This window comes from Centropristis striata, chromosome 13 (assembly GCF_030273125.1).
Source record: "Centropristis striata isolate RG_2023a ecotype Rhode Island chromosome 13, C.striata_1.0, whole genome shotgun sequence".
NCBI classification, from domain to species: domain Eukaryota; kingdom Metazoa; phylum Chordata; class Actinopteri; order Perciformes; family Serranidae; genus Centropristis; species Centropristis striata.
In genome coordinates, this window is record NC_081529.1 from 18288197 (window position 1) to 18316148 (window position 27952).

Consider the following 27952-nt stretch of genomic DNA (forward strand, 5'->3'; position numbering starts at 1 on the left):
ATCAGAGAGATGACTAAGTGAAGCTTGTGGTTCAGAAGTGTGAGACAGCAGGGGGAATGTGACATGAGGAGCAGTGAGAGGTAACGACTGAGTGCAGAGTCAATCACAGCAACATAAATCAACAGATGCTGGATTAGAGGCTTTTAAAAGGAAAAGCTTCTTCAGAACTCGGCTGTGGTGATGAGTCACACACAATATGGACTCTTTCAGGCATAACAGCACCACTGAAGCCTATTATTTTCTTATGTTTTTATCTTTTTGAACCGGGTCATGATATGCACCACAGCCGTCATGTTTATGTGGCCTGTCGCCTCCAACTGGCAATGTTGTTTTTGGCGTATTCCACCAAGTATCTCTTTTATTTAGCCCTTTTACCCAGCTCTATGACACTGCAGCATTTCCTGTTCACTGTATCGGGCCTGAGCTCCTCCAACTACATAACTGCAATAAAACCTTGCAAGTAAAGCCAATCAAGGCTTTATCAATGAACTTGTTCAACAAGCCTAAACATGTAAACATGTAGAAATTATTATTTCAATCAGCTCTGTCAACAGTCTCTCATCCATCACTGCTATGTTTTACCAACCTGGTCTCACAAATTTGTGTACAAATAACACAACTTTACATTTCAAACTATGGGCAATGCTTGCGCCAAAATACAATTTTGTGTCCATAGAATCTACTGTCACAGGACAGTTTCTAATAGCAGCAAACCTACCAATTAGAGGTGGGAGAAAAAAACGATACTCTAAATTACTCTACATTATTTTAAGTGGCAATATTATATCGCCGCCAAGTATCGATTGAGCGTTCTGGTGGGTCGTCACTTTTTTCGACTTCTTTTTCCCGGAGGCTGTATCGGGCTCAATTTTATGAATATACTGGAGATATAATCTATAGGCACCATGTGCGTCAGGATATCGTGTCGGGAAGTTGTTGAAATCACGCTACAAAGTTATGCGTTTTTTATGTTTCATTCAAAAAAAATCCAGAGCAGTGAAGTTTTTGAAAAGTTTGATAAAATGCTGCAGTTGTTGTCGTCCATACATGTTTGATATCAGTTGAGTTCAGTTTGACTGAATACTCTGTTGGTCAGTCTGTGGGTTTGACTCTCATTGTGGAGAAATAAAAAGACTGAAGTGAGATGAATACACTGAGAATTTAATTTTATTTAAGCAGTTAAATCACAATACTGTCATGGATCAGGGTGGACCCAAACGCAGAATCACAGGCAGAGGCAAGAGTTAGGCAAAAATACTTTACTTAAGACAAAAAGCAAACTTCCAGGTAAAGGTACAGATACGTCAGGCAGGTCGATAACAGGTAGCAGGCAAAGGTCAAAAATAAAAAAACAACAACAAGTAATCAAATGGGGGATACAGAGCAAGCTGGAGCACTAACTAAGTATATTGTATCACAATACTCACCATTGTAAAATCGTATCGTGGGGCCTCTGCTGATTCACACCTCTTGCCTAATCCCTTATCTAATCACAATATCACAGCGTCAAACCTGTGGCCTGTTGCACTGTTCAGAGCAGTGGAGGACTGTTAGCAGTGAGTGCTGCATAAATCCTTCTCCGGACTTCCTCCTGTCTTGTTTTACGAGTGCTTGTTTGGCAAAACTGTTGAGGATCTCTTGTTTAACACATATTTGCTTGTTTTCTTGGTTGCAGGCTGGTTAGTACATGTCCATGGTAGCTCCAACCTTTCTGCAGGGAATGTTCCCGACTAAAGTATCAGAAAAACACAGGCCTTGTCCTGAATGTGTCTCAATCACTCACTGCAGCCATGTGTGAAGGAAGTTGGGGTTTCTCTTTAGAGGCACGTACAGACCGGTCACTCACTCACTCACTCACTCACTCACACACACACACACACACACACACACACACACGTACACCATGTGTGTGTGTAGAAGCAGCCGCCTGCAGCTTGGCTTGGCTTGGATTTGTTTCCAATCTGTTCAGTTGTCCTGACATGGCTGCCCTCTGGCTGGTCAATAGAACATATATATAAAATATACATTTAAAACATGACAGTTTTGTGTGTTTTGCTTATTTGTATGGAATGTTTTTGTGTATTTCATTTTCATAGTTCATAAAATCACTTTGATGCAGTGTCAATTAAACAATAGCTGTTCCATCAACAACTTTTTATACACATTTTGAAGATTCGCATGAGAAAAGCTTGATGGAAACAACAAAATTCAATAAAGTTTTTGTCTCTTTTTAAAAAAAATAGTTAATGCCATAAATGGGAGATGATAACGATTTTTCCGAATAGGTTCTTCACATGACTGATCTGCTGTTTTCGCTCTTCCGACTTCTCTACATTTCCCTCTAGGAAACTCTTTTTTGTTGTTGTTGTTTCTTCCTTCTCTTACAATCTGTACTTCTCTGACTGTTTACTGATCAATTAACCTACAACAATACATTACACTGCCATCTTCTGTCAAAAGAATGTTTATGCAGCTTTGTTTATTCGCTCTAAACCAGTTGATGGAAACTTTTGCATTCAAAATTTTGCTTCAAATTTGCTTTGACTTTTATGGAAACATGGGTAATATTGATAATGCTGCTCGAACATAAGGTAATCTTTATTGTTTTTGTGCATTTTTCATGTACATAATAAACATGATGAGACTACTTATCAACTAAATACATTTATGATTTGATTCAGACAATATTGTTTAATTTAACCATGAAATAATAATGACAAAGAATTGTGCTTCTTGTCACTATAACTCATCTTTTATCAGTTTGTTTGAAAATGTGGAATCAGATCAAACCGTTCCAAGTGATATACCATGTTTGACCTTTTCATGCCTACCCCACCCTAACATACTTAGTTGCCATTATCCCTAACGATTATCTCTTTGCCAATGAGATTCACTCAAGGGGATTCCCCTGATGTGCATTGGCAGGTTCTTGTAATGTGTTTGTTGGCCTCGGGGGGCCAGCATTCCCTGCTAATTCCTAAATTCAGACAAGACAGAGAGATAAAGAGAAAGGTAGAAGAGAGAGCGGTGGGATATATGTCAGAGGAAGAGAAGAGAAAATAAAAGGATGAAAGAACTTCAGAGAAAAAAAAGAGCGTCATGAAAGACCTTCCAGTAGTAATGTTCTGTCAGCAGTGATGAGGCAGTTGACTCTGTCCAAACAATCCTCACGTTGTCATAGCTACAGTGTGTGTGTTAGTATCAAGTGGAAAACCTGATGATTTCTCCTCCAGAGTGATTCTATCAGTGACACCCGCCTGATGGGCTGCAGGGAATATAAACATGTCCAGCTCAGACTAATTGTTTTTAGAACTTCATACATTGTAGCTTAACTCTGTGTCCTCTCTCTGTGGCTGTAGGTCTCTGTGTGTCCTCTCTGTGGCTGTAGGTCTCTTTGTGGCTGTAGGTCTCTGTGTGGCTGTAGGTCTCTGTGTGGCTGTAGGTCTCTTTGTGGCTGTAGGTCTCTGTGTGGCTGTAGGTCTATGTGTGTCCTCTCTGTGTGGCTGTAGGTCTCTGTGTGTCCTCTGTGTGGCTGTAGGTCTCTGTGTGTCCTCTGTGTGGCTGTAGGTCTCCGTGTGTCCTCTCTGTGTGGCTGTAGGTCTCTGTGTGTCCTCTGTGTGGCTGTAGGTCTCTGTGTGTCCTCTCTGTGGCTGTAGGTCTCTTTGTGGCTGTAGGTCTCTGTGTGGCTGTAGGTCTCTGTGTGGCTGTAGGTCTATGTGTGTCCTCTCTGTGTGGCTGTAGGTCTATGTGTGTCCTCTGTGTGGCTGTAGGTCTCCGTGTGTCCTCTCTGTGTGGCTGTAGGTCTCTTTGTGGCTGTAGGTCTGCGTGCCTCAGCTAAGTGACTAAAGTTAGCTATACATTTTTGAGGACATTACAGATTTATTGCATTTTTAACTGAACACAATCTTGATGCAATGACACATTATTTGCACGAGCTTAATATTGACCTATTTGTGGGAACATGTGGGCAGTAAAAACATGTTTCACCATTAAGCGTTTTTTGGCTAATTGTTATCATGTTAAATAATGAAGGTTTGCTTTTCCTTCTTTTCACTGAACATTTTCCTTAAAAAGAAAACATTCTAGTATTGTGCAACCTCCTAATTGTTAAATATTTGGAGGTTATCCAGCTGCTGAGCTCTGTGTGTGTGTGTGTGTGTGTGTGTGTGTGTGTGTGTGTGTGTGTGTGTGTGTGTGTGTGTGTCTGGGGCCACACTGTACTTTGCTTAAGTTCACATCAACAGGAAACTGTAAAGCTTCAAGTACCACTCTGAGTGAAGCTTTAGAGCCTGACTCATCTTTAATAGACCCCTTCATCTGTGGAAGTCAGTGTATACAGACAACCTCTTGTATAATAATGGTTGTTTCCAAGTTCAAACTGTGCAGAGAAATTTACAGGACAAACTGACTCCACTCAGCAGTTAAAAAAGGGACACTCCACAGATTACACTTTAAGGCCAGTTTACCTGTCCTGGTATCGCAGGAATTATATGCTAATGCATATCAGTCTTTTGATTTCCAAGGGGTGCTATCAGTGGGTTCATACCAAAATGCATCTGAATAGACCTGCAACCATCAGAGCAACAAAGTATGTGACGTAGCACTGAGTGATACGTGCAAGTTGGGGGATGCTTGGTCCGTTTTCATGCAGGAGAGTTCTTCAGATAAATCAACCAGAAGAGAACTGAACACTAAAATGAAGGTGAGAGCAACCTCAGCTCCTCGTGTTTCTGCTGTCCATCTCTCAGTGTGAGGTCAATGAGTTGCAGAGTCTGATAGTCACAGGAAGAAAGGGTTTTCTGTGGCATTCTGTGATGAATGGTGCTGGTATCAGTTCACTGCTATCATTGTCTGTGATGCACAAAGCAAACAGCAAAGAAGATGGCACTTCAACATCCAAATCTGAAGCATGGTCTGATGTCATGGCTACATATGATTCTGGGCAGACATGGATGTAAACTGCAACTGGGCTTGCTAGCTTAGAGCTGCGAGACAGTTATTCTAGTTTTCTCAAAGTTTTGTTTTGAGGGCCAAGAATTAACTTTTGCTATCAAAATTTAACAATTCCCACACATACTGCCTGCAACACATGATTGCAGTTTGAAGTGTCTTTCTCTCTTTCATTTACGACCTTTGGGATAAAATAACAGTCGATACAAACATCCGTTCCCCGTATTCGTGCAATAATATGTGTATATAGCCGCCTAATGTCAGCACACCAGACCCTAAAACAACCACACCCTTAAGACCGATGCTATCTGAAACAGAGATGAGATGAAGCGCAGCTGGGCTTATTTACATCTGTAGTCTAAGTGGGAAATTATGGTGAAACAAAATGTAGCACCTGAAGGTCATTTGCAGTAATAAATATCCCTCTTGTCATGTGGCGTGTGTGTGTGTGTGTGTGTGTGTGTGTGTGTGTGTGTGTGTGTGTGTGTGTGTTTGTTCCACCCATAGACAACCCAGCTCATTGAGCAAACAGAAAACATGGAAAATTGAGAGCTGTGACAGTTTCATTCAGCAAACTTGGGTGCAAAGGGACACACACACACACACACACACACACACACACACACACACACACACTCTCTCTCTCTCTCTCTCTCTCTCTCTCTCTCTCTCTCTCTCCTAGTGTGTATTGCTCTTTTTGCTTCCGCTGCAGGGTGAGGAAACAGAAAATAATGGAGAGATAGAAAGATGGATGGGGAAACAGTTACCTGTGCTCCTCTCAGCCTATCATCATCTCGTAAACCTCCTCCTAACAATGAAGAAATACCCGAGATAAGACATTTGTAGTGTGGTGTGTGCGTGTAGGTCAGCGTGGAGGTGCAGCTGCATGTGTGCATACTTCTCTGTATCTGCAGGGTCCTGGGTGTGTCTGTTTGTCTGCAGCATGTGAGCTCTCCTCTACAGCCACATCAACTCCCTGACCCTCACTACCTGGGTGTCGCTTTTTCACCCTGTTATACTGCCAACACAAAATGAATGTTTATTCTTCCCCTTTAGGCATATTGGTTGATTTTATATTGTAGGTTGAATAACCTACATGGATAGCAGCAAACCAAATCAGACAAGATTTAAAAATGACCATATCCTTAATTGTGAAAATCTCATTCAGAATACAATCTCTTTTTAACAACATAAACAAAAACAATAAAACGGTTTCCAGTCTACTTCATCAGAAGTGCCTGTTGAATGGTCAAACAGCTTGAAAAAATCCACACCTTTCTAACGTTTGTTTTTTTATTAAGAGACAATTTATATAACTTTTTAAAGGGATAGTGTAGGATTTTGGACATTTAGTTGGATGTAAAGTTATTAGTTTACAGCCGGTACAGCACACAGGCCATTGTACAGCATGTAGAAATATTACTCTGCACTGCCATTGTATTTACTGGCTTTTTCAAGAAACAAAATAGTGCCAAGTGAAGTTGGTTTCTGATGTGCATGAGGATGATTGTTTTGTGGTGGAATGGGTAACCTTAGTGTACATGTAGTTTAGTGGAGTAAAACCTTGTAGTTTTGTGACTCTACCAGCTTGTCAGAACTACATATCTATTCCAGCTGTATGTGTGGTGAAATGGTAAGCAGGGTTTTCTAGGGGTGGGCGATATGTCCCTAAAAGAATATCACGATATTTCAGGGTATTTTCATGATATTCTTGATGACAAAGACAATCAAGACTTTTTGAGTCTGTATAAAATGAAAATCGTACAACAACATAAAAATCAACCACAAATCTAATTGTAGTGCAAAGTGTTCATCTCAACAGTTGCAACATACAAAAAAAAGTACTCATGACTCTTCAGTGTTCGAAAATATATGATGTGCTATGTCAGTGGCAGCAGGGAACAATTGTGATCTGTTTCCAAAAGTATGATTTCTCACTAAGATAGAAACTGCTTGGTGGATCAGATACATGTGGAAGTTTTTTCTCTGGTCTAGGCTGCAGATGCACAGACAGCAGCAACCCAACACTGTACATAGTTTAGCTTTTTGGGATTAACACTACAGTAGTACTATTAGTACTACTAGTAACTTTAATTGTTCTCTAAAGTTAGTTAGTTATAGTCTAATGCTGTTTGGCCGACAGCCAGCATTTATGGGAAGTTCAGACTATAGCTTAAGTAAGTTTTGAATGCAATGATTTGACGTCAAGAAGTAGGAAAGTTGGCATTATCGCGATATGTTTTTTCATCATTTTTACTTTTTTTTATCATTAAAAATACCTTTATTATCGTGAACAATACGATATGGCACACCCCTAGTTTGAACTTTTTTCCAAAGCTCTATTGCTCTGTGCCTCCCAGGAGAGATTGTCTGAAAATGTGCATTGTCATTTAGTATGTCAACGATATTGCTTCTCCCCCTCTCTATTACAGACAGCTTTTCATCTCACCTTACAAACTGGCTGTTACAACGAGCCTTTCATTCTCCAGGAATGGTAGTGGCATACTTGAGGTATTTGAAATTTGGTGTTTTGCTCATGGACACTTGAGTGAGGTGTCACCTCTTGTTGGTGTGCTGATGTGAGGTTGGTTCTGTTGACTTAAAGTTATGCATCCTGCCCCATTTTGCTATGACACAAACACATTCCGTAGTAGGCGCCACTCCACCAATGAATGAGAACGTGATGGATGAAAAGCTCTTTCTCTGAATTTCTGGGTATTTTGTCAGTTTGTACTGGTGTTTTCTAGGAAGGAGGATTACTGAACTTCTTTCATAAACAATCTTTACCAGGTTGGATGTTTTGTTTTGCAGACTTTGCTGCTTTGTACTGCTATATAGAGGATGATGGTGCCATAGTCTAAGATCACAAGAACCTGACGTTGGGTAAAATAATTTAGATAGAGGTGCAGAGTCACAGTAAAGTCAGAACTTGGGAATCGAGAGAAGAGTCTACAACCATGTCAGTGGCTCTGTGAGTCACAACAATGTTAACATGCTGATGTTAAGCAGGTATAAAGTTTTTCATGTTTCCAATCAAGGTTTAGCATTTCAGAATGCAAACATTTACACATTTGTTTAACCCTCTGAACTTACTCACTGTGGCCTTGTATTTCACTGCAATATATTGTCCTGGGAACAACCCAAAGATGTCTTTTGTGCAGAATAACAAAGTTATAATGTTATAAATCATGAAAAAACCTCTGCTCTGTGTAAACAGCATGCAGTTCTGTCCGAATTTTACTAAATATTTGTCACATGGCCATTCCTCTCAGCAGAATCAATCATGCATTCACAGTGTTGCTGAGGAGTGCAGATTTGAATGTTTTTAACATTATGTAGTTATTCCAAACTGTTTATTTTGAATGAATGAATGAATGAATGAACCCTTTATTGTCATTGCACAGAGTAACAAGTACAAGTACAACGAAATTGGCCATCATCCTATCCAAACGTATACAACACACACAAACAATCAATATGACGAAGGTAAACAGGACAGGACGACAGGGTGAGAAGAGAGAGAAATACAGCACACGTGAGGAGAGGAAAGGAGGAAAAAAGCATAAAAAAAACCTCAGCACATCAGCATAATAATACATTTTCACAACAACATGAACAGGCTTTTGACATGCCACATGGGAAGGGTGGAACCGGCATAGCCAGGCAGCATCATTCGACAGACCCGCCTGTCTCGCTGGGGGTACGAAGCGTCGGAGGCGACATGTTAAATTAGACATGTAGAATAAAGTGATTTTGACAGAAATATCACAATTTTAAGTTTTGTTTTGTTAACGTATGATCCATTCAGGGACTGTTGGGAAGTTCAAACTCAATAATGACAGTAATGCCTGTTTTTACCGTTTCTTTCTACGATAAACAGTGTATCTTTGGTGATATTTTAAAGAAAACACATGAGGTTCAGAAGAACACAAAATCAGAGTCTGTTAGGAAAAACATCAAGGGATCACCTCAATGAATGAGAATCAGACTCAGATTCTTGAATGCATCTCACCAAAGCATGTCTATGTGCTGCTGTGTCCATTCACCTGCCAGTCTGTCCAACTCTGTCCCTCTGCTTTAGCTGTATAAGAATAGATCAGAGTAATAATTAACTTTAAGCAATAATACAAATAAGCAAACATTTTACCTTTGACATGGTGCTTGTGAAAGAGAGAGAGAGAGAGAACACACTGTGTACATGGAAACAAAAGCACATACACATACAATAAAAACAAAGTGTCTGATTACTTGTTCAAAGCCATAGAAACACTGGGTCATTCAACACATTGTAAGTTCCTTTATCTTACCACCATCAACTGTATCCTGTTTCATTGTCATGGTCTAATCAGATTCTTACTGAGGGTGAGGCTCAGGTCTATCTCCTTATTGGAACAGAGAGGGAGATAGAGTGGCTCATCCAAAGGTACAACCAACCAAATATACAGTCGTGGAAAAAAATATATTTTTTATTATTTTTTTATTTCTTGTTCACTTTAATGCCTGGTACAACTGAAGGTACATTGCTGATATCTAGCCATTTTCCATGGTTTTCTTGACAATGATTTTGGTTATTATCAAGAAAACCATGGAAATGGCTAGATTTCAGCTCTTGAATTAAACTATTATGATCTATTTTTATTGGTATCATTATATTTGTCCAAAAAAATGTACCTTTAGTTGTACCAGGCTTTAAAATTAACAAGAAATTGAAGAAAACAAGGGTGGTCGAATCATTTTTTCCATATTGTTGATGGTTGGCTGAGAGTTGAAAAGCAACCACCAAAACAGCAAAAGAATACTCTTACATGTTTGGGAAATCTTAATGATGTTTTTCTTTGTTCAAAGAGTTGTTTTGTGCACTGTTTCTGTTCTTTGGTGAATGTTTTCCTTCAATCAGCCTAAAGCATGCTGGGATATGCTTCAGTATGACAGAATGCCAGACTTGTCTCCAGTCTGAACATGATGTGTCCGTGGTTGCTAAAGTATGCCTATAAATAAGAAACCTTGTTGATGTGATGGTTTTGGTTACAAGTGATTAGCTCAGGTGCCCAGTCTTACACATTGTTGTGAATAATTGGCAGAAATTGAAGTCTCATTAAAGGAAACACAAGTCCTGGTATTTTCTTGTGAGAGTTAAGGTTGGCCGGGTGGAGCCATGTGACCTAAGGTACAACCAACCAAATACAATGTTGATGGTTGGCTGAGAGTTGAAAGCATCAAGCTGGGCGGTATATTGGTAGTACGAGTTACACCAACATATTTTAGAAAGAGATATTTGAAACAATAGTGACATACCGATATATCTGCTTAGCGTTACATATTTTTGAGTGATTCCACTATTCCACGGATTTTGAGTTAAGCAAATCTGTGGCTATTTCACGGATTCCTGGGAGACCATGTTGAATAAAGTATCTATCTGAAGATGTAAAATTCCAGCAACATTGTAATGTATTACTAGTTACAGTAACTTTATTGTTAGACAAACAGGATTTCATCAGGGGTCATCATAAAAAACATTACAAAGTCAAACATTTAAATACAGAACATATAGCCATATATCAGCCAATGGGTCACACATATGGATGGGGTGGTATATTATGGTCATGTGGTTTCAGGCTGATCACAAGGTTTAAAATGACCTTTTTTCAATCGGTTTCTCAATTTCCTTTAGATAGCATATTTGTGTTTTTGAAATAAGCTATGTCACCAACAGCTTATGGATTTCATTCATATGCGTATTGTCAAACAGATCTTTTTGCCTAGAGTAAAGCATGTGGAGTGAGACGTGAGTTGGCTGAGAGACACATTCCAATCAGACAGGATCCTGATTCTATCTGCTGCTGTTTGAGATAGTTTGGTTTTGCTTCAGGGAGAACTTTTCAGATAGTTTACATAAATACCACACACACTTCACCGCTCATTCACCACAGTATATCTCAGCTACTATCTCTGATGATTATGTGTGTGTGTGTGTGTGTGTCTGTGTGTGTGTGTCTGTGTGTATACATTTTCACCACTTGGGGGAAGCATTGAGTACTTTTTTGAATTCACCATCATCCTGTGGAGCATAGCTCTTACAGCTGGTCTCACAGGCTTTTCATCCATAATAATACACTCATTGTAATGACAGACTATTTTATTCTGTGTATCTATGTCTTATCATGCCTTTATATGGTTGAGCTGAAGACTCCACTACTTGGTAAAACTCCACTGTTCAGTGATTTGACATAATATGGCATTATTAAAACCCCCAGTCATTTTCCACTGGTCATGCATGTGCATTTCTGACCCTTGCACACACACGTAGCTGCACCCATACATACACAGAAACACAGAACTGACCTTTTAACAGTTTTGCTCACGACCCCTCACACACCTATCACTCTCCGTCTGACAGACTTCCTCTGTGTTCCACTCACACTTTTGTTATAAATACATCCTGTCCTCTACTTCTACTTGAAAAAAACTCCTTCTGTGTTTGAGCATTCTACTATATCCCTTTCAACTAAAAATACTTTGCAAATAAAGTAAATTAATGTTTTGTTTTGGACAGAATACACCAATGACTGCTGAAATCTTTGCTTGTTGTCTCATAACTGTTGCCTGCCCACCAACAGTAGACTTTATGCTGTTCAATAGTAAATTAACAACAGGTAGTATCATGTCAGAGGAATTAAGATTATTCTTTTATTATTCTTTTATTTAATTTTATTGCAGTCATACAGCACAGTCAAACTGATGTTGAAAGATGCGTCCGGCTGGTTCTGGTTCAAACTAACTTGCATCTGGTGTCTGGTACTGAATTTTCCTAACATTAGTGTGCTGGTGTTATTAACATGGCGCCACAGGAAGGAGTATTTAAACCTGGAAGTAAGTCAGCACTTTTGCGCGATGGGCCATCTCAATGAGGGTTTTGAATGTGGTGGTGGTTAGATGCCTAAAATAAGGTCTGTGGTTAACACAAGCTGAAGAGATGTCCAAGTTTTGCTGTACAACATATTATACATCATTAAATACCGCCACTTGTGAATTTTGTAGTTTTTACATGTCCTTAAAAAGGCGGTTGCTATCAAGTGGCTAAATGAGACTACTGTGGTTGTCGGGGACATTTAACTGTCATCACCCCAGGAACTCTCTCACTAGTCCGCCTCACAGCCTCTAGTCGTGTTTTTCAGCTATTGCAAACTTTATTAGGCTACAAATTCACAAGCTTGTGAGCTTGTGAGCTTGTTGGAGAGCATCTGAAGCTAATGGTAGTGACGTAGAAGTCATGCAACCGTGGTGAAGTTCGTTAGCTTTTTACTTTCGTCAGCTGAAAGAAACGTTTGTTTGCCACAGAGCTTTTTTTCTGCAGTGATCCAAAATCCAATGCAAAAACCCCATAAGCCAATACTCAATAGTCCCCATAGTGATGCTACTTCGGGGTTGGCCGACAAAAATACCTCATTTCATTTGCTCTCTATAATTGAGGCAATAACAGCAACAGCATGACCAGCAACATGTAAGCGACATTTTTCATTGGGGCACTCCCCCTCACTTCCTCTCTGACTATGGCCTCATTGAAATACCCATGAGTGATTAGGCATATTTTATAAACAATAAAGCTTTTATATATGATAATAATAATAATAATAATAATAATAATAATAAAATACCCCTCGCCTTGCATGTTTATGGCAGTGATAAATGGTATAACCACCTTCTGGCAAATTTAGAAGAAGCCAACATCAGCAACCTGTGCCAATAACGTCACAGACCAAAATCCATCATAGACTGTATTAACAGTGTTTTACATACATAGACTATACCTGGGCGGGCTGCTGAGGTATATTTATGGCTGTTAAGGTTTTTCTGACACATATTAGTCATCTTCTGATGTTGTTTTTTAATCCCTCCGGGAGAACACTGCTATCCATTAAAGACTATGTCCCCTACCTCAATTGTAAGTATAGTTTATTAGCAGACTAACGCAGCCACTTAAATTAACTACTTAAAATGGAGTGCACCAGACTCGTGCCCCCAGAACAGCACACATCATGTTGGAGTAGTTCTAGCTAAAGGCAGTGAGCATTAAACTTTACAGGATGGCTTGGAGATATTTGCGAGAATTTACAGGCCAAGAATCTTAATTTATCAGTTAGAAAACCAGCCTGTATTAACCTAATTAATCCTAAGGTTTGTACATCATTTGGGGTAAAATTAATAAAATGAGTTGGAAGAATAGTGAAAAAAGTGTAATTTTTAAAGACATCAAAATGAAAATGTATATAATATTTACAGTGTAGTATAAATAGTGTTATGTAATTGTTGGACCAAACAAACAAAAAAAGTGTTTAGTTTCAATATTTCAAAATTTACGATTAGATTGTGAAAATAATGGACAACGTGTTAGTGCTACCTGCAGGCAAAACCACTGTGGCTGTTGTATGGATGGAGAGAACAGAGAAGGAGAGAGAGTCAGTGGTGTCACGTGACTGCAGCCTGTTCCTCTGTTTGCATGTTGACACTTGCACACACTCCACATTCCTCTGCTCACCTCTGTGAGCGTCAGAAAATCAATGTGTGTGTGTGTGTGTGTGTGTGTGTGTGTGTGTGTGTGTGTGTGTGAAGGCTGTGTTATAATTTGATATGATGATATGATTGTTTTTCAGAAAGATTTATTGTAAATTATTAAAAGCAAAACAACAATAAAAGCAAACAGAGTAAGAGTAATTAAAGCTTTACTCTGGAGCAAAAACAGAGAAGGACTCATAACTAGTGATGCATGACGACAACAAAACTTCTTCTTCTTCATCCCCTAGTTAGTGTTTGTGATCATTAAATTACTAGCAGCTATAAAAAGAACTTTAACAGCACACTGCCTCTCATACTATCATATAAAATATCACCAAAAGTATTTTCTTCTGTTTTCAAGAGACATTATAAAATAAAACAAATTGTGATATCTAATCACAATGTTTCAAAAAGTTATTGCTTAAGGTTCTAGTTCGACAATTAAAGTCCAGTTTAAATAACCAACAAGATCTACGACCTAAACGACGGAATAGACAATGTACGGTTCGTGGTTGTAAAAAAGGACTGCCGTTTGGATGAATTTAGGCTACAAAACCACTGACCTAGGTTTCGGGCAAAAAACCTCCTGGTTAGAAAAGTTTAAACAGTAAATAAATGTACGTAAATGCCAGAAGTGAAGTAGTTATGAGGGTGACGTGAGTACCGCAAGTTGCGTAAAAAAAGTGTGATTCACAAAAAGAGTTACGTAAAAAATGAAGTGAAGTTACGTAAAAAACACAAGGTAAGTAGAAAAATGTTTACTTTTGTTTTCACATGGGACACAAACACCTCTCCTCGTTCTGCCATTTATACTCGTTAGATAAATGTGAGTCGTATTTTACTGCCTGTGTGAACGCCTTTTATTGTGGTTTTTAACAAGAGACCATTCTGAAATAACAGGTCATGACTAAGAAGGCTCATCAAATGACAAAACACTTCATAATACTACAAGACAGGATTGTACACCTCTAGATTGGTCAGGGCATGAATGGATGTAAGCGGGGTTCAGCTGGAGCTAGGGGCCTCTCTCTATGCTTAAATATCAAGCTAGACTACTGCAGCTCTCTGCTGACAGGTCTTCCTGTGTGCACCACCAAACCTCTGCAGATGATCCAGAACGCGTCTGGTCTTCAGCCAGCCGCAGAGAGCACATGTCACTTCGCTACTCATCTCTCTGTACTGGCTCCCAGTTGCAGCCTGCATCAAATTCAAAGCCTTGTCTCTTGCCTACGTCTTAAACCAGACTCTTGTCCTCTGTAGTGCCTCGGTGGTGGAACGAACTTCCTAACTCCATCTGATCTGCTGAGTCCTTATCAATCTTTGAGAAGAGACTGAAGACCCAACTCTTTACTGAACACCTTCACACATTATCTACACAGATGAGAACGAAAAATAAATAAAATAAAACAAACTGTTCTCATGACCGCTCGTGCAACCTAAAAGCCCTTACGTCCTAATGGACTCAAACTGAACCCACAGCACTTACTCTTGTGTTGCTTCTTGACTTCATCTTTGCTTGTGTTTTATTAACTCTCAAATGTACATATCTTTGGATAAAAGCGTCTGCTAGATGACATTGTAGAATTGTAAAACAAATTTAAGTACGTGTCACTGACGATATCTGAGGAAAAAAAGTATTTCCACTTGTTCTAAATAGCGGAGTCCCACTGCCCTGCCCCCTCTCACCTCTCTGTCCTTCGCCTGCCTTCAGCGAGTTTCAACATCATGCAGATAACTGCAGACACACCTGCCTCCACACTGTGTGCTGTGGTTGAGACTGTGGCTTTCTCTGTTTCCCCATTTCTGCAGTCAGAAAGACGCTTTTGAGTTGTTAGCAGTTCCTGAAGGCACTTTGTCTGCAGCATACTGAGGCCTTTTAGGGTGGTGATGGTGGATTTCATTAATGTCAGGAAAAGAGGAGTCTTCCCTCTAGTGGTGAAATGTGACTAAGTACTAAGTATATTACGTGCTGTACAAAATGTATATTTTGCAGTATGTGAATATTTCCATTTTATTCCATTACTACTCAACTACATTCTAGAGGGAAATGTTGGACTTTTAAATCCGAAAGTGATTATTTTGCGTATTTGCCAGATTGCTTTTCATGCAAAACACACAAACAATTTCAATCTGTAATTGAGTCCAAAAAGTTTTATTTTCTTTGTCTTATTTGTGTTATTGTCTTTTAACATTTGTGATATGTTACTGCTGCAAACAAATTGAAATATTCTGCACTGTAAAATAACAATTTAAGGACTTCATAAAAAAAAACGTGTTCATACAAATGAGGTTAGTGCACATTAAAGTTTAAATTAAATAATATAGTAAAATCTGCCTACAATAGCATTTCTGAGCTTACACATTTTTACACGTGATAGTGATAATAATTCTATAATATAATGTACATAATTCTATGTGTGGGGCATAATGACTACTTTTTTTTTGTTAAGTAGATTTTGTAGAAAATACATCTGTACCTTTACAACCAAGATTCTGTCAGGCCGGGCTCGAAGCAGGACTCAGACGCAGAAATAGAGTATGTCAAAAGCACTTTATTTTGGTACTTAGTCAGCAAGAGGAACTCCCCGAACAGAGGAAACAAAAGGGCTATGAACATTAACAGTCTAAAAGACCTAACACTAATAATCCCTAAAAAGAGAGAAAAACACAAAACTCCTGACTATCCTGAAACTCAGGGCAAACTATCCTACGGGATAAGGAACAAACAACTAGACAAGGGAAGGGGGAAAAACGGACAAAATAAAATACTAATAAACAAAAGGCGCTCCAAAAGGGAGGAAATAACCTAACAGGGAAAAAGACTAAACTAAAAATCACTCCGTAAAATGGAGGAACAATCTAAGGGAGAAAAACTAAATAACTCAAAATCACTCTTAAGGAGGAATAACAAAAGGCAATCTAAACAACTAACAAACTAAGGAAGCAGCTAAGCTGTGAAAATTTACAAAAGAAAATCACTCTTACGAGGAGAACCAACTTGAAAACGAAGCAAAGCAGATGACTGTGGCGATGACAAGAACTGTGGTAATGCTGGCGAGACGAAAAACGACACACTGGCACAGGACAAGGGAGAGACAGACTATTTAACACATGAGGGAGGGAGCACCAGGTGAACACAATTGGTAATTAGGGGAGAAACTCAGGCAGGTGACACACACAGGGAGGGGCAGGTGATCTGAAACGAGAGGAGAGTTACTTTTCAAAATAAAAGCAGTGACGAGACCAAAACATAAAAAAAAAAGACCTCACCACGGTGTGACAGATTTCAAAGAAATTGGGACACTGTATAAAATGTAGATAAAATCAGAATGCATTTAATTCAGAATTCATATTTAAGTGTATATTTACATTTTTTTTTAAATCATTAGTTTGGTCATTATAATGTTTCCCCACTGGACGGGCCCTGCAGAGGGCTCCTAATCATGTTTTCTTTACTGGAAGCCGCTGGAAGTGCACCTAAGAGGGCAGTTATACTGTTTATGTATCAAAGGGGCATGCAAGAAGTTACTTTTGTAGCGTTCTATCAAACATGGGGGCACAAAGGGGGATGGTTGCCACCAATGTGATATCATGATATAATAGAAAGAAAGGCGACTTAATAATGCTCCAAAGCTAGGCGATATGTGAGGGGATGAATGATAATGGGTTAATCTCTGGGTATCTTAATTTTCACACATAATACTAACTAGATATTATTATTAAGTCAATTGTATTTACATACTGTAGCTTTGTATAGCACATGGCACAATCTGTTCTTCAAGCATCTCTTCAGAGAGGAAAAACTCTTCTTGGCCTGTCATGTGATCATACAGGGGACAGTCATCCAGCAGCTACAGTTGTGCAGCGTGGGATGGAGGAGTGGGTTGGGAATGTAAAGTGTCTGGGAATCGTATAATGTGGGTGCAGTAGCAATGCTGTCACCTCTCAGTGTTCCCTTAGCAAAGTCATGCAGTCGTCTCTGTGTCAGTTATAGGAAGACCAAGGAGCAGCAGACTGAAGGCTGCACAACTGCTTCCATTTATCACTGCAGCACAGAGCCAGGAGATCTGACAGAGTCTGAGGAAGCTGCTGTCCAACCTCCATACTAATACAAGTCAATATTACAGAACAAGCTAACCTTGAATTAAAGGATATCCTTAGTCTAGCTTATAACAGTACTCCCATACCCATATATGCAGTGAAAGTGTTTTGGTTGATTTATAAAGTTTGTTGAAGCTATAAAGGGGCTTCAGCAGTTGCAATTAGAGAAATTAAGTGAGTGTCTTCCAAAGCGTAGGTCATTATAGTTTGTTTTACTATCCCTACTCATTTGGAAGATGATAGAGGTGGGAATGGATACAATTGTATCCAGATACTTGAGTCACAATACGATATTATTGTGATTTTAAGCATTTTGTGATATGGTGAGTATTGTGATACAAGATATTGCTATTTAACTGTTTAACTGCATTTTGTGTCCACAAAATTCAATTCAATTGTTTTGTCCAATAAGAGAAATTTCTCAGTCTATTCATCTCACTTCAGTCCTTTTATTTCTCCACAATGAGAGTCAAACTCACAGACTAGTCCTAAAAGTGAGCCCACTACGACCTCCGGAACAACAGCGAAAATACTGACGATTGATACTTGGTGGCCATGAATCAATATAAAATTGCCACACAAAATATCGCAATACAATGCTGTATCGATTTTTTCCTCCACCTCTAGAAGTTACCCCCATGATTTGTCTAACTCAGACTACCACAGCCCCACATATTTTTCATTTTCAAACTTGCAGTTTTCAGCCCAAATTGACAATTGCATTAAGCAAGTTATGTCACCTAGATGGCAGCATTAGTCAAAGATAAAGTCTGCTTTAGTGTTAGTATAACAGGATGTTAGCCTCTGTAACGGCGTACTGCTCGGTTGGGAATCAGTGTCACTTGTGTGTCAGATACTTGGAATGAACATTTTATGATCATTATCATGTCTTGGACTGTTACCTGCCCTCCATCATGACTCCTTCTCATTTCAGATGTCCAGCAGTGCAGATGCATGGAGTTGATATCATTGATTTGCAATTACTAAAAACGTGTTAGCATTGATTAAAGAAGTGATAAGCTTGGTGCAAAACCATCAGTTGGATTGGACAATTTGGAACCGGTTCTGAACTGGTACTGGAGTCCCATCCCACAAAAGGCTTCCCACAACTTTATCCACATGTGCAGTAGTACTCCCCAGCACCTGTACACACACTTTGATGTGTAAGATCTATTGTCCTTCATGTGTGTGTTAAGAGCGTTGCTAGTAGTGATAAACCCACAGAGAAGTCTGCCTCTCTCAGCTTTCTGCTTGGTTCTCAGGCCCTAAGGAGGAAAGCAGCAGCAGGAGGAAACCAAGCAGCTGTTTTTCAATGAAAACATTTAGTTGAGAGTCAGATGTGTTTCTCAGGAGTTGGTGGAGACCCAACCAGAGCTTCTAGGAGACTGAGTAGTGGACTGACATGTATCAAGTGAAAACAAACACTTCTGTAAATGAAGGACTGTGTACATAGGGCCTCATTTATTGTGAATTATTGAACTGAAATGAAAATAAAACTTTTCTTTGTGGACTTTGCAATGATAGGAGTATGCAAAAGCTCTCAGAAGATTGATTTGATTGATTGAGAATTTGTGCAACACTTGCCTGTTGCTTTTTAGCCATCTTTCAGAAAAAGACCATAACTGTCCAGTGCTCTACTACGTGAAGATGAAACAAATTCTTCTGACCTCAAGCATAATTTTCTGCAAGTTTTCATATTGGTGCATGTTGGATAGATACTGATATGTCTATGAAAGGCACCATGCATCATACGAACGCAGATAACTGCATACACATCTGCCTCCACACTGTGTTCTGTGGCTGAGACTTTTGCATTCATTGTTTTTCCCCATTTCTGCAGTCAGAAAAACACTTTTGAGCTGTTGTTAGCAGTTCCTGAAGGTACTTTGTCTGAAGCATACTGAGGCCTTTTAGGGTGGTGATGGTGGATTTCATAAATATCAGGAAAAGAGGAGTCTTCCCTCTAGTGGTAGAAAGTATACCGATTGCTGTACAAAAGTTACATTTTGCAGTACAATATTTCCATTACATGCAATTACTACTCCACGACACTCTAGGGGGAAATGCTGGACTTTTAAATCTAAAATTGAGAGTTTGTGTTCATTTTGATTTTCATTACTTTTCATGCAATACACACGATCAAACCGTTTCAGTCTGTAGTTGAGTCTAAGAAGTTTTATTTTCTTGTCGAAAAAAAGTGAAAAACAACTGTACTCTCCATCTTTATATGATGGAGAAAAGAACATAATTGTCCGGCGCTCTACTATGTGAAGACAAAACCATTTCTTCTGACCTCAAGCATCATTTCCTGCATTATTTGTCATCTATATAAAGTTTTCATATTGGTGCATGTTGGATGGATACCGATGTGTCTATGACATGTCTTGCTCTCATGAATAGGAAACTATCATAACAACGATATAAGCTGATAATACTGTGGATATTGAAGAATAATTTCATGGCCTTCCTGATTATAGTTCCCCAAACTGTGTGAATAAAAACCTAAACAGTACATTGTTGTTGAGTTCTACAAGCAGCAGAAGATCTAACCAGGAAACAGTTTCCCTCACAGGCCAGGAAATGCATCATCCTCTGACACACACACACACACACACACACACACACACACACACGCTGCCACGCCCCTCTGACACACAGGCAGCGATATGACATCCTGCCCAGTTGTATGAGTGTCACTGCTGACTGCTTTGTCTCCACACCAGGTAAAGAACGGCTCTCTCCTTTCTGTTTTCAGCCCCTTTTAAACAGCTTTTAACTGGACCTCAGTCCTCTGTGTTACAGGAGCCACAAGGGTTCTTTCATGTTTCTCTTTACTGTTTACTGCCGGGCTGTCGTTACTCTGTAGGGAAAGTGTTTCAGGGTTGGCACTTCAGATCTGAACATGTGAAAACTAGTTTGCATGCTTGTCAGCTGTGAGTGTGTTAGTGCAGAGGACAGAGTATATTAATAATGTTTTAACCTCAAAGAGAAATTAAATGTTAATTGGAAATAAGGGTAATGGATTTCATGATTAATATTAACATGTGTGATTTGTTGTAGTGTTGGTTTGATACTAATTGTATGACAACTATCTGTCATCATCATAGTTCAAAATAATTACCACAAACTCTCCAAGTGTCTGGAGCAGTGGTGGAATGTAACTAAGTACATTTACTCAAGTACTGTAGTTAAGTACAATTTTGAGGTACTTGTACTTTCCTAGAGTATATATTTAGCTGCCAGCTTTAGTTACTTTTCAGGTCGAGATTTAACATAAAAACATGATCAATTTTAAATTATAATGCATATTTACATAAATACTTTTTTAAAAATCTGGCTTTTTCATTATTAATTTTTCATCATTAAGTTTTATGTTATTTAATTCTGTTGACTTTTATTTGGTTTTTAACATGTTTTTGCTGTATTTTTAGTGTTTCTATATGTATGTATGTATGTATGTATGCATGCATGTATAAATTAAAGCACATAACAGTATATTAAGTAGTTAAAATGAGCCTTACCTTGACAACAGTGAAACGCTGTTTAAATAAATGCATCAATAATAATAATAATCTCATAATATATTTAGAATATATAAAACAATCTGAGTGGGTCCATTCTGCATAACGAGTACTTTTACTTTTTTTTTAAAGTACATTTTGATGCTGATACTTTCGTACTTTTACTTCAGTAAGTTTTGAATGCAGGACTTTAACTTGGAGTGGAGTAATTTCACAGTGTGGTATGAGTATTTATACTGAAGTAAGGGATCTGAATACTTCTTCCACCACTGGTCTGGAGTAACCATAATGCACTCTGCATTACAGTTACCACCTGTAGTTTTTATGAAACCTTAGTCAGGAGACTATTTCCAGTGGTGGATTGATACAAATTAAAATCAGTCAATCAATCATCTTTCTTTGTATAGTGTGATTTAAAGTGATTTATAGATGATCACACGACACTACAAATGTAAACACTTTGAGACCAATGCATGTGAGAAAATAAGAAAAAAAATTGAAAATAGATTTGAAATTATAGAGAAAATAAAGTAGTCCAGCTGGGCAGTGTATATGGGATTGAGCCAAAATAAACATGTCACCCGGGACAACAGTGCAGCTCAATGATGTGTTTTTAAACGTTTTGGGACAATGGAGCGCTCTGGCACAGAGGAGTGAGATATATCATACTTCAGATACACACACAACACTTGTTCATTCGAGGGGTTTGGCTCTGGGACATTTTCAAAATAAGGGAGTAAGGTGAAATACAGAGTAACTTCTAGAGATATCTTTTAAGTCTTGTCTGAAAGACGCGTTGCCGTTAAATAATGTATCTCAGAGTCAGCTGTTTTTTTTAAAAAGCTGAGTTTCCTGTTTCTCAGTTTCATCGGCTCCATTTGACTTCTGTGTGACGAGAACATCAGATAAGATAAGACTTTATTTACAGCAGCTCCAGGTACAGGCACACGGACATAAAGATGTAAAAACAGAATACACACCTTATATACATAAAATACTTACACGGCATGCAATAGTTTTACAATTATAATCATCTAAAGCATCTTGACAGCTGTAAAAGCTCATGGCTGCATAGTGACATAAAGACATGCTGTCATCTCATCCTGCAGATAATGTTTCTTACTGTTAAAACATAAAAGGCATTTGATTAGTTTCCCACTGTCAATAGTTTAATTCAACTATGACTTTGGGCCTTTTTCAGTCGTTAGACAAGACATTAGTTATGTTTCCATCAACAAATTTCAAATTTTTGAATTTACTGTTTAAACTGTCTTTTTTAACGCCTTACCAGGAAGATCTTTTGCCCTAAACCAAGGTCAGTGGTTTTCCAACATAAATCCACAGAAACTGCAGCCTTTTCTACAACTGCAGACTGTACATGTGTGCTATGTTTACTACACGGCTCTCTACAGGTAGCCACGATACGTACCTACATGCCAGAATTTGTGGTTCTGACACACCTTCTGTCGTTTAGCTTGGAGAACTTGTTGGAAAATTTGCATGAGAAAAGTTTGATGGAAACACCAAAATTCAATTAAACTTAGGAAAATGCACATAAAAGTTTTAACACTGATTTTTGTATAATAGTTGATGCACTAAACGTGAGATGCTTTTTCTGAATAAGTTCTGACGTATCGAACATTTAACTCATTGATCACTGCTGATCAGCTGTTTCTGCTCTGACATAAAATAACAATTACAAGTTGTCCAATTGAATCCAATTCCTGAAGACTGCTCTCCATTTTCTCTCATGGGTGGCCAAAGTTGTTTGATCAGTAACCTCTTTTTTGTTGATGTTTTCTCTCGACTCCTTCTACTGTTTACTGACGGATTAGCCTAGAGCAATACATTACACGGCCATCTACCGGCTAAAGTACGTTTATGCTACTTTGTTTATTTGATCAAAACCAGTTGATGGAAACGTCCCTAATTTGCATTTTCTTTCATTCAAAATGTTGCTTCAAATATGCTTCAACTTTACAGAAACACTGCTGCTATCAGGTTTGGAGTGGAGGATATTCTGCTCAGGTTCAAGCTTTACGATTGATGTCTTCATTGGGACTGAGGAGTAATTATAAGTTTACCACTTTTTTAAAGTTACCTCATCACTGTGATCCTGCTGCTTCTCAGTAACAGTGCAGGATGGTACATGTATGCCATGATGACTCTTCATTCTGCTGAATGAGATCCTGTAGTCACACCTAACACCTAACTCTGAGTAAACACTTTCAATGTGACACGTCAGCTCGTTGTATGGAAGTGCTGAGATTAGCTGGAAGTATGAATCAATTACTGATATAGCATCACAGCATTTTAATATGGTTTAATCATATAAAGTAGAAATATACTGCACTATGACATTGTTTTATAGTTCACCAGAGTTATCCAGAATTCTGATAAGATGCTTCTGGTCACAATAAAAAGCTGTGTGTTTGACTTGAAAACTGTTTTACGAGTGTCTTATAGTTTCATAATACAGTCTCACTTCCCCATTTTTGTTCTCTTGCTGTTACTTTTACACATTTCTCTCTCTCTGCACCTTCCTGTATGCAAAGGCACACTTCCATCTGATTTTTTAAAGTGACATAACACAAAAAGATGATTTAGGTTCACATCCACCAGCTGCTGATACTACAGTCATGGAAAAAATCTTGTTTTCTTCAGTTAATTGTTCATTTTAATGCCTGGTACAAATATAATGATAACAACAAAAATAGCTCATAAGAGTTTAATTTAAGAGCTAATATCTTTTTCTTTTTCCATGGTTTATTTGATAATGATTTTGGTTATAATCAAGAAAACCATGGAAAATGGCTAGATATCAGCTCTTAAATTAAACTCCACATGAAAATTCCGTAACTCAGACTGATTAAAGTTACTCCAACTTCACAGCTGAATGCAACACACAAACCAAAACCAAATTTCTCGTCACATGACCTGACCATAAGATCTGTCTCAACATTTGTTCACACTGCAGACCAATGACCAACTATGAGACACGTTTGAAAATGATATGAGCATGTTTCCCTAAAGAGTCTTAAGGCTGCGATAATCATAAAATCGTATGACCGTTGATAGTATAACAGGCAGTGGTTCCCAAAGTTTTTCTGCAGAGCTCCTCTTTTTTAAGTTAATATATTTCCAGCCCCACTCTGGGAACCGCTGGTTTAAGGTATAGTTGAAAATCCTAACCAAACACAAGAAACTGACTGCAACACTGTGATAAAGAAAGTGCCGACAGATAATTGGATAATCAGTTAGATAATTTCCTTCTGCTATTGCTTTTGCGTACTGTAGAAATTGAGCCTAGAAACCAGTGGTGGAATGTAAACTAAGTACATTTACCCAAGTACTCGACTTAAGAACAATCTGAGGTACTTAAATACCTCAAAATACTTAAGAGGTATTTTGAGGTACTTAATACATTTTAACTACTTAAGTAGTTAAAATGAGCCCTATACCTTGAGAAAATTCAAACACTGCTTACATAGAAACATAAAAACTAATAATCCAGTAATATATTGGAATATATAAAGCAGTCTAAGTGGGTCCATTCTGCATAACGAGTACTTTTATTTTTGATACTTAAAGTACATTTTGATGCTGATACTTTTGTACTTTTTCTTCAGTTAGTTTTTTATCAGCATTGTTATCAACATCTTGGCAGTAAGATAGGCTCGTTTTAGAAAGATTTACATTATATATATATATATATATATATATATATTGTTATATTTGAGTAATTATAAGAATGCAGATAGCCAGTCTGTTTCTCTCCACTGTAGCTTAAAAATGAATTATTACATTGCAGACCAGACTTTTTTCTCCGCTGTGTGTTTACTCTTGGGCTTCCACTCTACGAACCTGAGACCTTTACAATATTTTTAAAGGTCAAAAATGGAACCTTGAAGAGGTCAAGATAGAGAGACAGAGAGGAAGGAATAGAAGTAGAAGGTACGGAGAGTTGACTTATAATAATGTCCCGTTAAGGAAACACAGTTGAATTCAGCTAATTGGTTTTAAAGTCAGTTACAGAGCCACTTAGAAGTGCCTTACACCTTCATCCTACACTGACTGACAGCTTAGCCACGGCTGGATAAATGGCTCTGACGGGGGAGGAGGAGGAGGAGAAGGAGGAGGTGTTGGGGGGTGGTGGTGGGGGGGGGGGGGGGGGGGTAGTTCTTCGCCTCTCAGGGATTAGTGGGAGCTTCTTGGGACATTTGCATGTCAATGGATCCTGGAGCTGCTTTTAGCCACCAGCACCCCCTCTATCTCTCCCTCCCTCTCTCTCTCTCGCTCTCTTCTTGTCTCACACCCTTTCTCCACTGCCCACACTCCTCCTGACATCAGGGAGAGAGGCGGTAAGAGAGGGAAAGAGGTACTGACAGAGAGAGTGCAGGACCATCACGGCTGAGTCGGACTAACTTTGCAAAGTACATCAAGCAGAGAGAGCTCTTCCATCCCGGTCTGTTCAAACCGCCAACCAGGGATCATACACTGCTTTTGTGAATGAGAGAAGGTAGGATTTTTTTTGTCTCTCATCCCCCGTGGATATCGGTGGGGTATGCTCAGTCTCCTGGGCTAACAATGGAAGCTGACAGGACTGGTCCACTTTGGCGGTCAGGATGGGGGTGGGAGGGTTGTTAGGCCTCGGCTGGCTTCTTACTAACTGTTGAATCAAAACTGATCCAATAAGTGTCAGCGATGTTGCTTAAAACTGAAGTGCACTGTTGCTTGCAAGACTCAGAAAGTGCTTTAACTTCTGCTTTGTTGACAAGGTGTTCAGCTTTTAAAACACATACTGAAAGCTGCAGCGTCTGCATGAATACAGAGTAAAACCGTATACTAAAAAAAGGTCAATATAGAGGCATTTCATATTGAAATGTAGACTTCTGATCTTTTATTTATTGATTTATTTCTATAAAAGCTTTAAAGCATGATTGCTGTCTCATATGCAGCTTCTTTAATAAATAATCTCCTTTTGCTTTAGCATCCTGTAGAAATCTAGACAACCAGTGGTGGAATGTAACTAAGTACATTTACTCAAGTACTGTACTTAAGTACAATTTTGAGGTACTTGTACTTTTCTTGAGTATTTTCTTTTTATGTATCTTTATACTTCTACTCCACTACATTTTGATGCAAATATTGTACTTCTTCATTTAGCTGACAGCTTTAGTTACTTTTCAGGTGGAGATTTAACATGAAAAACATGATAAATTTAAAGTGATGGGACTTTTTAAAAATGTTTTATTATGTATTAAGATGAGCCCTATCTTGAGAACACTGCTTACATAAAAACATCAAAACTAATAATCAAATAATATATTGGTATATATTCAACAATCTGTTGGGTCCATTCTTCATAACAGGTACTTTTACTTTTGATACTTTAAGTGCATTTTGATGCAAGATAGATGCATTATATATTGAAATGTCGACTTGTTCATCTTTAATTTTCTGATTTATTTCCATAAAGTGCTGTTTCAGACCCTTAAAGGCTCTTTATTTGGGTATTTACCCTATATATACTTTCCTCATATATTTAATAGTAAATACAGTGTGGCTGTGACTAATAAGTATTTTTATTATTCATTCATTTAATTAGTTCACTATCATTAAGAGACATCAAGAGATTTTAGCCCAAACAGAAGAGAAATGAAGGTGAAGAGCAACATTATTATGCAAACTATAGCTATAAACATCCATCACCTTTTGCAGACTCACATCCTGCTGCAACCATGACCTGCTCTACTTGAATATTTCTTGTACAATGAGCGATGTTTTTCAGTTTGAAGTGGTTTAGATAATCTGGATAGGTTTGTTTCCAGCCTGTCTGCCCGTTACATATAACTCAGTTTAAGATAATATAGACCACAATAAATATAATGTGGAGAAACCACACAAACACCCGAAAGGTTGTTCTTTTAAAGACACAATGAGGGATCTGGTTGCCTTCTTGGTTGCACTCTGAAACCACTGGATACTATATTTCTGAAACACATCATCGACACAGTGATTCCATGCATCTTATGTGTCTTCTAATACTAAGTATCAGCCAATATTATTATTTTGATCCCCCTCTTTTTGATTGCCAGAGATACAAAATGTATTCAAGCAATTTCAACAGCACCTTTTCTGTAGTCAGGGAACAAAGTATGCAACAGAAGATTAACTACTTTGTTGTGTGTAGCAAGTCAGATATGTCACAAAACAACTGTTGAGTTGGAGCATAGAATGTAAATTACATGCCCCATACAACACACACACACACACACACACACACACAGCTACCGATATCTGAGAGGCCAGAGACTCCCTGCCACTGTATCTGTATGTGACCAGTAGATCCGTGCTTTATACATTTTCACTGCAGAATTTATGGCCAGGTCAGCACTCAATCTGTTTTCTACAGACTGTATCCTCATCCAAGACTCTAAGCACTTTGTGTTTTGTTAAATGCTCTCCCCCCTGCACACAGTGTCAGGTCAAGCTGAACAGGATTTAAAGCCCGAGGGAGATTCAGTTGGCGTAGTTTGGGTTCACACCTAAGCTATCACAGTCTGTCATTGACGAGGCCTGTGTGAGCTGGCCTTGGCTCTGGGAGGTCACAGTAAAGACTGACTAAAGGACTAAACAAAGTGCTTGTCAGGTTGTCTAACAACAACCTAACCCCTGCTCTGAGGACATAACCACACTGACAGTTTGACACATTTTACAATTTTTGGGAGACAATTCAGCAATCACACATGCCTCATGATCAAGGTAACAGAATAGTTTGGGTTTAAACTAGAGATGTTCCATGTCGTTCATGATAATACCGGTAT

General features: G+C 38.6%; 1 protein-coding gene across 3 annotated transcripts in view; it reads left to right on the plus strand.

Annotated features, from left to right (window-relative positions):
- The window catches only part of septin12 (septin 12), a 76567-nt gene that overhangs the window by 23657 nt on the left and 24958 nt on the right, over positions 1 to 27952 (plus strand). Inside the window, exon 1 of one of the 3 annotated variants that reach the window (XM_059348051.1) lies at positions 20311 to 20327. The exons of 1 other annotated variant lie outside the window; for it this stretch is intronic. Coding sequence is in view for 1 of the 2 variants with exons in the window: in XM_059348049.1 (XP_059204032.1) it covers positions 25635 to 25644 (10 nt within the window). In the remaining variant the exon portion in view is untranslated. Of the gene's footprint in view, positions 1 to 20310; positions 20328 to 25423; positions 25645 to 27952 lie in introns of those variants that run through there. One more of the 3 variants, XM_059348049.1, reaches the window with a different exon arrangement.